This window comes from Neofelis nebulosa, chromosome 2, assembly GCF_028018385.1.
Source record: "Neofelis nebulosa isolate mNeoNeb1 chromosome 2, mNeoNeb1.pri, whole genome shotgun sequence".
In the NCBI taxonomy this organism is placed as follows: domain Eukaryota; kingdom Metazoa; phylum Chordata; class Mammalia; order Carnivora; family Felidae; genus Neofelis; species Neofelis nebulosa.
Window position 1 is genome coordinate 1,172,442 of NC_080783.1, and position 10,614 is coordinate 1,183,055.

The window sequence follows — 10,614 nt, forward strand, 5'->3', positions numbered from 1 at the left end:
CGAGGGTGCCAGTGCTGAGCACGGCTGTGTGCAGAGTTGTCCCCTGGCACTTGACCAGGCGGAGGGAGGGGCAGGTGTTGGCTGCCCTTTCTCGGAGCCTGTCTTTGGTGTGGTCGGACAGAGAGGCCGGGCTGATCCCCGCCCTTGGGTCCGTGGCTCTCTGAGATCTGACTCTCCGTCCTCCACGTTCACCCTCGGTAGAGTGGGGATTTTACTGGCGGGCTCCCGTGGGGTGCGCCTGGATTGGGCAAGGCGCGCAGACCCCGGGCTGGGAAGCCCCCCTCTGAAGAGCTATCACGGCTCACGCTCAGTCCTTGCCACGCGTGCCACACGTGTGCGAGCGTGAAGCCAGGTGTGGCACGGTGGGGTGGGGGGGCTCTCGTCACCCCGTGTGCGGCGGGGAGCGCCGTGTCCCAGGTGGTATAGCAAGCTGGCAGGGCCCACCGGGGGTGGCCCTTCTGCGCTCCTGCCTCCCGGGGGCAGCCCGGGCCCTCACCTCCGTGCTCCCTGCCAGTTCCCGGTCCAGAGGCCCACCTGGAGGAACCGCACCTGCTGGAAGAATCTCAGTAATGGCGTGATGCCCGAGGCTCGGGAGGGCCCTGCGCGGCGGCTGGCGGGGGGCAGGCGGTCTGCACCCATGGGGCTGTGCGTGGCAATGTATCCCTCCTGGCCTCGCAATAAAGTGGCCCCGCTGGGGATGTTTTTAACCCCTTCTGCCTTGCTCCGCCCCTACCCTAGGGTCTCCCTGGCCGTTCCTGCCCGGTGTCTGTCAGGAGACAGGCACGCTGGGTGGATGAGGGTCACGGCTGGAGCGCAGTCCAGAGATGACTGTGGGGAGGTCACTCCTGCGCCCGGGGGGATGTTTGCAGGGGCTCCCAGCCCTGGGTCTCCATCGGTTCGGTTCCTGCTCAGAGACTCCAGGCTCCCTGCTCCCGACTGGTGTCCGGGGCGTTCATTTCTTCCAAGTGCATTTGCTGAGTGCCTGTGTGGGTCAGGCACGCTCTAGAGGGGACGGTGCATGTGGAATTCACCTGTGACTGAGGTGGAGGTGACCGTGGGGGTGCCTGTGGGTCGTTGGCGTGGTTGCAGCGATGCTGGGCCATGGGTGGTGGGTCTGCTTTCCTGGAGGGGTGGGAGGAAAGGGGCAGTGAGGTCTGAGGACTGGGGTGTGACTGCTCAGAGCCCTAGGTGGTGGGCGTGTGCAGGGGGCGGGGGGTGGGGCGGGCAGGTGGGAGGAATGGTTGGGAAAGGGGGGGGACTGAGCCCGTGTGGGGACCCCAACAAGGCCGGCTTTTGGCTGGTCAAGGCAGCCCTGCCTGTGGCTGTTTTGCCTGATTTCCTCGGTCTCTTGTCAGAGCTGGGGCTCCTTGGTGGCAAGCTGGCCGGGGGGCTCCCAGGTGATGCTCCCGTAAGGGGGTGAGGAAGGCGCCTGGGCAGGAGGAGAAAGGGCCGTGAGTGGAGCTGTGCGGCTTTGTATCAGCCCCGGAGAGGCACGCGACCCCGCCCCCCCCACGTATCTGAAAGTGGGGGCTCGGTCGATAGGTTCTAAACGTAGCCACAGACATCGTTCTATGCTATTAAAAGTTTTTCTGCAACATAATTTCCCCCAAATGAAGATGATTTTTATTCTGATGATGCACGTGTTTATACACCTATTGTTTAAAAAAGAACACAACGGGGGCGCTTGGGGGGCTCAGTCGGTTAAGCGTCCGACTTCAGCTCAGGTCTTGATCTCACGGCTCCTGAGTTCGAGCCCCGCGTGGGGCTGTGTGCTGACGGCTTGAGCCCGGAGCCGGCTTCGGATTCGGTCTCCCTCTCTCTCTGCCCCTGAGGGAACAAATACAACACAAGTGTGAAACCACAGTAAAATAAACCGTTGGAATCGTCCTAGTCTTACTACTCCAGGACACCCTGAACATAGCAGGTTCTAATCTGTCATTGTGCGTGTGCGCACACGGGTTTTTTCATGTGTCCCTCCATTTGTTTTTAATTAAACGACCCATTTTGTGACCTCGACCCGCCTTTCTGATGCGCCGTGCGCGTCGCACCATTTCCGCGCGGGAGCGGAGGCAGGTGTGGCGCCCGGTGGCTTCAGGGCTCACCGGTGGCGCAATGCTGTGCACACACACCCTCCGCCTCTGGTGTTTTCGGGTTTTCGGAGCGCTCTCGTCTTCCGCCTCCTCCTCTTAGCCTGCTTGTGAGGCTGGTGAGCGAGTCTACGCCCGGTCGCCCGGTGCCTCGCAAGCGTCGGCAGTAAGTTCGATGTCCCACCTCCCAGGGAGCGCGTGTACACGGGGAAGTCCTCTGCACGCGTGATCCTGTGTTTGGGCTTTTCCTCGTGTTACTGGAGATGCTCGCCCTTCCTGCCTCGGGAGGGCTCCCCCCGGCCTCTTGTGCGGACGACCTTCTCCCAGTTCGAGTTTAGCTGCACGGGGTTTCTCACTCTGTCATCAAATCCGGTCCTTCCGGGTCGGGTTTGGTGGCAGGTCTAGGAAGCCGTCCCCACATGGAGAGGTTACAGGGCCCAGATTTGACAAGCGATCTTCACGCGTTATTGTTTCACCTGTAATTTTCCAGTCAGCCTAGAGTGAATTGTCGCGTAAGATCTGCGAGCCGCCCGGCAAGAACTGTCCCGGAGGCCGAGTGATGACGGGACCCCGGGAACCCTTCGCTTGCCAGCCATGTGTGCCCAGGGTGCCCGAGTCCCGGACTCTCCAGGCTGAGGCCCCTGCGGCATTTCTGTTTACCTGTGACGGGTGCCGGCCGTTACTGCACGCGGACGGGGTCTGCCGGGTCAGAAGGCGCCTTGTTGTCCTCGTGTAACTGTTCTGACGGTCCAGTGTGACTGGGAGGGCGCGGCGTCTGCGCTGGGGGTGCCTCCAGGCGGGGATGTGCCCTCTGGGCCCAGCTTCATAGTTTCCTGTGCAGAGGTGTCACCCCGGCTGCTCTCGGACCTTTCTCTCCCCCACCCAGTCCTGTGGCAAGTCTGCTCAGCTCTGCCTTCAAAGTTGGCCCCAATCAGGCCACTTTCGGAACCTCCTGCCGCCACTGACCCTTCCCTCCTCTCTGTCCCTGCAGCCACCGAGGCTCCGCGCAGCCACAGGGCCCCCCCGCGTTGCTCCCGCATTCACTTGGCGTCTGTCAGAGTCCTTTGCTTGCCTTGCTCCCTGCGCCCGTCGCTCACAGTCCCCCTTAGGGCTGCTCCGGCCCCCTCCCCACCCCTGCCAGTGCCCTGCCCTCTTTCAAACATCCCTGTGGCTCCTCCTTTCCCGTTCTCAGACAGCTGCCCAGTGCAGTCCTCTCTGCTTCTGGGTCGACTTGTGCCTTGGGCACTTCCTCTCTGATGGCCATGCTCTGGGCACCTCAATATTGTAGGGGACAAGATAACCGGATCCCTGGCCCCCGGGAGTCTGTTCTAGAAGGGAGAGCTCTCGTGTGGGAGATACGCCGTGTCTGCCAGACCCCAGGACAGGAACGGTGTTCCCGGGAGAACCTCAGCCGCTGTGAGGCCACCAGCTGGTGGGGACCCGGGCCGCACTGATGGCGGGCCCAGCCGGCCGCTGCACAGGCCCACCTCCCTTGGCGCCGGGGCCTTCCCGCTTCCCGTCCTGTCGGGAACAGCCTCTGGGCTGGTGGCAGGGTCTGCGGGTGCCGACGGAGGATCCAGCGGGGGATCCCGTTCCTTTCTCGTGTCTGTGGCTCGCTCTTTATCCCCTCCGGGGCTCACATTAGCTGGCAGCGTGGCGGCCCTGTGTGGACAGGGGAGAGCTTTGCCACCACCAATTTCTTAAAAGGGTGGAGATGCATCTTACGGAAAGGTACACCGAAGTTAGTCCCTCCAGCTTGAGTCTTTGCCTCCGGACGTCACTTAACCCATTCATCTGTCTGTCCAGTCCCCGTGGTGCCTGTGTGTGTTTTCACGTATGTGTGAGCCGCCCCCGCCTCGCCCAGTCTCCCCACCGCCGGCGACGCTCAGGCCTGCCTCTGTCACCCAGACATCCTGCTCATCAGGAATCCGGTGCCTTCCATCTTCAGAAAATGCTGAAGCAGCCGCCTCTCACCTCGCCCTTTTTTGCTGGGCACCGAGGCATGGGCGGGGCTCGGCCCCGGCTCTGTACCAGTTCCGTGCGGGGGCTGTGGAGACGCTGGCCCCGGCGGACATGCAGTGCGTCCTCCGACCCCTCCCAGAGCAGGTGTGTCCCAGCCAGCAGCCGCCCGTCACGTCCTGAGTGCCGTGGGCCGCCGCGCCGGTCTTCTGACTCTCAGGGACAGCTCGGACCTTCGCTGTCCCTGTGGGTCGGCTTTCCCTGCTATCGGCCGAGCTGTTTCTGCTCCACATCAAGTAGAAGCTGGACACTGCCAGAGTGTGGAGCGAGGAAGGGGCCCCCCTGGTCGCCTGTCCTGGGGGGGTCCTGCAGAGTTCAGCTCCCTCCTCGGAAAGTTCTGTGATGTCACTGCGCCGCTCTGCCTGCTTCCCTCTGAGCACGAGGTGCCCCGGACGCCCGGCTGCCGTGGATGGACCCGCCTCCCCTCTCTGGCTGCAGTGTGCACGCCCTTTGGCTCTCTGCGAACGTGGGAGTTCTGGTCACTCAGGCCCTGCTGCAGCGCGCACGTCCCAGGAGGACGAGGAGGCCTGTACCCAGGGCAGGCCCTGCGCCGAGCCACCACCCGTCTCCCTGCTGGCCTGCGCCCGAGGACCTTTGAGGCCCCTGCTTTGTGGGCTCCTCTGTCATTGGGGGTCTGGCGCCCCTGGGACTGTCAGTCACATGCTCAAGGCGGAGAAGAGGTGCGCGTGCCCAAGTCACACAGGGGAGGAACACTCAGGTCTTCTGTGCTTCAGGGCGCTGCTGGGCGTGGGAGGAACGTGGTGGGGGTGTGCGGTCAGCGGGGACAGCGTGCGGGGCCTGGTGACTCGTGAGGACCTAGACACCGTGGAGGAGAAGGCCTTGGAAGGCCCGGCTGGAGTCCGTCTGGGGGCTCCGCTGAGCGTCAGGGCCGTGAGGGCAGGAGTGGAGGCCGGCCGGGCAGTGGGCGTGGGAGGGACGGGTGCTCAGGGGAAGGGCCTGGTGGGACAGGGGCAGAGCTCGGCACAGAAATGCCCGGCACGTGGGGGCACCCGCGGGCACCGGGCCACAGAGAGTGCCCACGGTGGCTCACGGGAGATGTGGCAGAGCCCTTGGGGTGGACGTGGCCCGTGATGGACGATCGCCGGGACACGAGCTTGCGCTGGGGGTGGGAGTGGTCTCAGGGCTCTGCCGTGGGAAGAGGGCTTGCCCCCAGGACTGGGGAGGGGGAGCCCGGAGTGTGGGACTTTCTCCTGCCCTGCTGGACTGCGGAGGGTGCGTGTCTCTGTGCGTGGATGTGTGTAGACGGCTGCTTGCTGAGTAGGCAGAGCTCTGGACTTGACAGGCAGCTGACTCAGGCAGCTCTCGAGGGGCCAGTTTGCTGAGAGCGGTCTGGGGCTAGCCCACCTGCCCCGCCCTCCGGTCCTCCAGCTTGTGTGTGCCCACCCGTCCCCGCCCCTTGCTCCCGTCGTCCTGCCCCTCCAGGCTCTACTCAGCCACCCCCCTGGGCCCTTGGGGTCCTCTCTCAGGCTGGGAAACAGGTGGCCTGCCCCAGCCCCGGGGGGCCGCACTGGGAGTCGAGGTGGGGCAGGTGGGGGCAGGACAGCAGAGGTGCGGGTTGTCACAGGGTGACCGGATGGCGGCCTCAGGGCGAGCTCGGAGGCGCCTGTGGCTCTAGACGGAGTTGGGCTGTGGCAGAGCCCAGATCAGGTTTAAGAGACGGTCAGGAGGACAGTGGGTGAGGGAGGGAGGCTCAGGCTGGGGAGCTGGCCAGCAGGACAGGGGGCGAACGGTGGCTGCAGCAGGTGCGCTCTGGGGGAGGTAGGGTCCAGGAGGGGACCCTGCACCAGGGGACGGGTGCAGAGGGGTGCTGGGCCTCACTTATCAAGGGAGCCGATGGAGCCGGCAAAGATGATGGTCTTCAGGGTGCGGGGAGGGGCAGAGGTGCAGTGGGAGGGCCAGTGCTGGGGAGGTGGAGGGACCAGCCCGGTCGCCACCGCCCCCTCCCCAGGCCTTCCATACCTGGGCTCTTGGGAGAGCGGGCAGAGCCCCGAGGGGCGGCCGGGTAAGGTCAAGGGAGCCTTGGGAGGAGACCCCCCAGGAAGCCGGGAACGGGGGTGGTTCGAGAAGCCTGAGAGGGGAGCGGCCAGAGATGAGCTCGGGACGGGGAGGGACGGTCGGTCCGGAATGTTGGCGATGGACACAGAAGGCCTGGAACCCGTGTTTGTCAGGGTTCCGCCCGGAACCCAGCGTTCTGTGACTGCTGGAGAGATGGTGTTGGGGTGGCCAGGTGCATCCTGGGAAGGACACCGAAAACCCAGGGCCGGGAGCCTGGGGTCCTTCCCAGCCACAGAGCGGAGGCACCGCTCCCCCCCATCCCTTGGAGCCTGGCGAGCCAGCACCTGCCCCTGTCCCCTTCCTCTGGCCGTGTCCGCAGACTGACCACAGGCCAGGGTGGCCAGCTTCGTTTTGTTTGTGGTTTGGGCCCTTTTATTTTAAAGAGCCACCCCTCCTTCCCAAAGTTTCAAGGCTCTGCAAAACCTGGCTCTGACCTGGCTCAACACTGCACATCTTAAAAAATCAACAAAATAATGAGAGGAGCCCCTGACGCACCACCCCCCGCCCAGACGTCCACATGGAGCTCTGCTCATCTGATGTCTGGTTTTTCCAGAAGGGAACCGAGGTGCAGTGAAGCCTTCTGTCTTCTCCCTCATGAGGTTCTCTTCATTCCTGCGTCCCTAACAGACTCATGGGATTGCTTTCCACTGTGAGACTTTTCACATGTATTCAATTTTTATTTATCCTATGTATTATTTATTGGCCATTTGGAGTCCCCTGTCTGTGATTTAGCTCTGTGTGTGTGTGTGTGTGTGTGCGCTCTTTGCCCACAGTTTTCTACGCGATTGCCTTTTCCCTTGATGGTAGAAGCTTCTTACATATTCCACGGCCTGCATTTCCGCGTCTGGTCTTTCTGGTGCAGGACCGAATGCTGACGCGGGCGCGGCCGGCCACCTCATCTTTGCGTGTCTGGGAAAGGTCGCTTCACCCTCAGCTCGCGCTGTCCTGTTGTCTTGCCCGTGTTCCGAAGCGTCGCTTTCCACATTTTTGTCCGTATTCCTTCCCGATAGATTTGTTGTTGCCAGTGTGACGTAGGGGCCCTGTTTTCTCTTTCCCCTTGTGACTGGTCCGTGGCCCAGCACCATTTATTTCGTGCCCTCTTCTCCCCCAGCCCCTGGCAGCTGCTTCTTGTGCTCACTCCCTACAGACTCGCCTTTTCCAGAATTTCATCCTGAGAGACTCAAACCGCAAGGTCTTCCGTAGCCTGGGGGCCGCATTCAGGCTGACAGCCAGGGGACCGGTGCAGTGGGGCTTTATCTCTATGGGGGGGCTCAGCCCACCCCCCCCCCACCCACCTGGAGGCCTGGAATTACTGCCAACCCACCTCCTGGGGGGTCCCCGCCTCTTCTGGGGGGAGTCCCTGCCTCCTGGGGGGTGCCCGCCTCCTGTGGGGAGGTCTCTACCTCCTGTAGGGGGTTCCTAGCCTCCTGTAGAGTCTTGCCTTCTGTGGGGTGGTCCTCACCTCCTGTGGGCGTCCCTACCTCTTGTGGGCGGTTCCCTGCTTTCAGGGGTCCTGTGGGGGGTCCCTAGCCTCCTGTGGGGTCCTGCCTGCTGTGTGGGGTCCCCACCTCAGCTTCTGTTGGTGCCCCAGTCTTTTGTTTTCTTCTAAACAATGGACGCGTTCTAACCTGACGATTTCCATCTCTTTCTCTGGGATGCCACACAACACCGACTTTGTAGACCGCTTGTCCTCTTACCCGTGTTCTCAGGCTATGGCTCTGGGCACTGGGTGTTCTTGGCATGTTGTAGTTTTTCATTTGAGTTCCCATCACGGGGGATTTGTCACTCCCTCTCCCGTGATCAGAGGGAGCCCTGTGCTCTGGGGAGCCCCGTTTCTGGGCGGAGCCCTGGCAACACAGCTCTCTCGGCCCATCTGGCCAGCAGAGAGCTGCTGTTCCTGTGTCCAGGCTGCCCGGGGTCGGCTCCAGCACCCCCCCCCCCCCGCCATCCCCCAGGGCCATTTCTGTGTCTGCCCCACCCCCACACTCCGTGTGGCCTATAGGGACCCTCACTCAGGTGACCTCAGACGGCTCCTGACTCTGTAAATGTCCTTGACTCGTCCAGCATCCTGAGGTGTCTGTGGAGTGGGGAGTGGGGGTGGGGGTGGGTCATTGCGGTCGAGCCACCGTGTGGCTGTGACCTCTCAATGCCAGACATTTCCCAGTATTTTCTCCCGCTTGTCACTCTTGCTTGGGACAGTGGCCGACGTGGCTGTGTATTTTGAGGTTCCCGAGAGGGTCCTGGCTGGCTGGTTTCTCTGCTTTCCCAGGTGGGGCCCCGCAGTGCACGTAAGCTAGAGACGTTTCCCAGCCTCAGGGCCGCGTGAGGGGTGGAGGGATGTGCTTAGAGCCACCACTGCCGCCCTTCACAGGCCGCGGCACCTGCCCTGGCCTCGGCCCGCACTCTCGACGGCTCCGACTTGTGACTTGCCACCTGTCTTGTTTCCAGAAGGAACCTAGCCCCTGGTTCCAGTCTTTCCACGTTCACTAGGGTATGGGGTGAGAGAATCTGTTCTCTATCCTGAACGAGAGCTAGCACTTTGATTATAAATGTGACTTCTGTCTCCAGGTGAAGGAAGGCTGGTGTCACCTGGACGGGAGCAGAGCGTGTGCCCCGTGTGTCCCCTGCAGAGCCCCACTCTGGCCTGCCCGGGCCGCCACGAGGGGCTACGCAGCAGCTGGCCGCTCTCTGCCAGCGGTGGGGGTGGGGGTTGGTCCGGATGTCGGTGGCTTCCTGGATTCCCCAGAGGAATGAATTGGGACCAAGAGCCAGGGAGGGGCCTCTCCTCCACCATCACCTGGCGGGCTGTGGGCGGGGTGGACCCTCCCCACCTGCCCTCCCGCCGTCAGCTGTCCTGTGCTGACGTCCACCTCACTTGGGTCCTTTTTCCCCAGCAAGGAAAACGCATCCGGCTGGGCGCACACCCAACTTCCAGAAGACCTCGAAGCATCTGGGCAAGGAGGCGAGCCAGAAGCCGAGCCAGAAGCCGGAGGCTCTGAAGCCACCACGCCGGTTAAAAGGCTTCTATTCCATGTACAGCCACGAATGACTGTCTAGAGAGACCCACCTGCCCCCTCAGGGAGGGAGGCCTTTGCCCCCACCCTCACCTCCTGGGAGGAGCTAGACCAGGGGCCATCCCGGGACCCCCGGGGAGGTGGGCGACTGAGCCCACAGCCCCTGCTCTGTAGGGGAGGCCGGCGTATGGCCCAGGGGCCATCGAGGAGCCACAGGCCCTGGAGAGGCCCTCCCCCGCCCCCGTGCCGGGGCCGCGTCTTCCCTCCCAGGACGCACTGCCCGGCTAAGCAGAGTCCCGGGCCGGGGGAGCCGGGGCCGGGTCGCTGGCTCCTCAGCACTCCAGGCCCGTGGGGACAGAGAGGCTGTGCTGAATGCCTGCCAGGCCCACCAGTGTGGCCGCAGTTCCCAAATAAAGTGGCCCTTTAAGGCAGCTCCAGCTTCCGTGTTGGCCTCCAGGCTCTGGCCGAGGAGCTGGTCACGAGGTCCCGCGCTGCGTGTGGTACCGGGTCGCAGGGCACCCCGTGGGGGTGGTGTTGGGGCCCGGCACCTGTGCCCCAGTGATGACACAGGACTCCGCTTGGTGGGGTCTGGTGAGGTGGCAACAGACTGGACCGTCAGGATGTCCAGCCAGGCCCGGCCTCACAAAGCTGGTCCCCACTTGGCGGGAGCTGGAACCTTCCTGGGACACGCATCAGGATGCGTGTCCAGGGCAGGGAAGGAGCAGACAGCAGGTGGGTCCAGGCCTCTTCCGTCTCGCTGGCACTGGGCGGGCCGCCGAGACGTGGACCCTGCAGCCTGGGGGCTATGCCGCGGGGCGCGGTCTGTGTCCAAGCCCTCCCCCACCCCCCAAGTCACGTCTGCTGTGCACAGCCCGCGGACACATGCTTACCCCCGAGCTGGGCAGGATGGGGCCACCACAGCCACACGAGCTCTCCAACCTTTTATTCGTACAAGGACTCAAGAGCATGTGATGCCAGGTGACACCGTGCAGGGGGACACAGCAGGCCTGGCTACGGCCCCGCCAGCAACTGTGCTGGGGCCGCCCCCTCCAGAGAGGCACACAGGGTGGGGACGCCCACGCGCCCGCCAAGGCTGCCATCCGGGCACGTGGGCGGCTGCTGCCCCAGAGCCCCCGAGAGTCCAGCTGGCCTTTGCCTGCTGGGAAGCAGGCCCCGGGCCCAGCCCTCTGGGGTGGCAGGAGCAGAGTTATCACAAGGTGGGCGTGCCCGTGGGGGAGCGCTGCCCGGCGGGACACAGGCTGGGGGCCCCGACCAGCGCAGGACGCAAGGCAAAGCAGCTCGAAATGGCCTTGTCGGGTCCCGGTGCTGGCTAGGACTGCTGTGCCCAGCCACCGGGCTCAGCATCCGACAGACCCGTGAGGGTCCCCTTGCCTGAGCCCCTCTCTGGCAGTGTCCAG

General features: G+C 63.7%; 1 protein-coding gene across 12 annotated transcripts in view; it reads left to right on the forward strand.

Moving 5' to 3' along the window:
* ANKMY1 (ankyrin repeat and MYND domain containing 1) overlaps positions 1-9,627 on the forward strand; it is a 54,367-nt gene extending 44,740 nt beyond the window's left edge. For 10 of the 12 annotated variants that reach the window (XM_058699051.1, XM_058699030.1, XM_058699022.1 and 7 more), the window contains one exon: positions 9,077-9,627. In XM_058699051.1, coding sequence (XP_058555034.1) covers positions 9,077-9,231 — 155 coding nt within the window. In that variant the 3' untranslated portion in view covers positions 9,232-9,627. Of the gene's footprint in view, positions 1-514; positions 708-2,577; positions 4,107-9,076 lie in introns of those variants that run through there. The other 2 variants (XM_058699045.1, XM_058699039.1) reach the window with 2 other exon arrangements.
* The last annotated feature ends 987 nt before the right edge of the window (positions 9,628-10,614 follow it).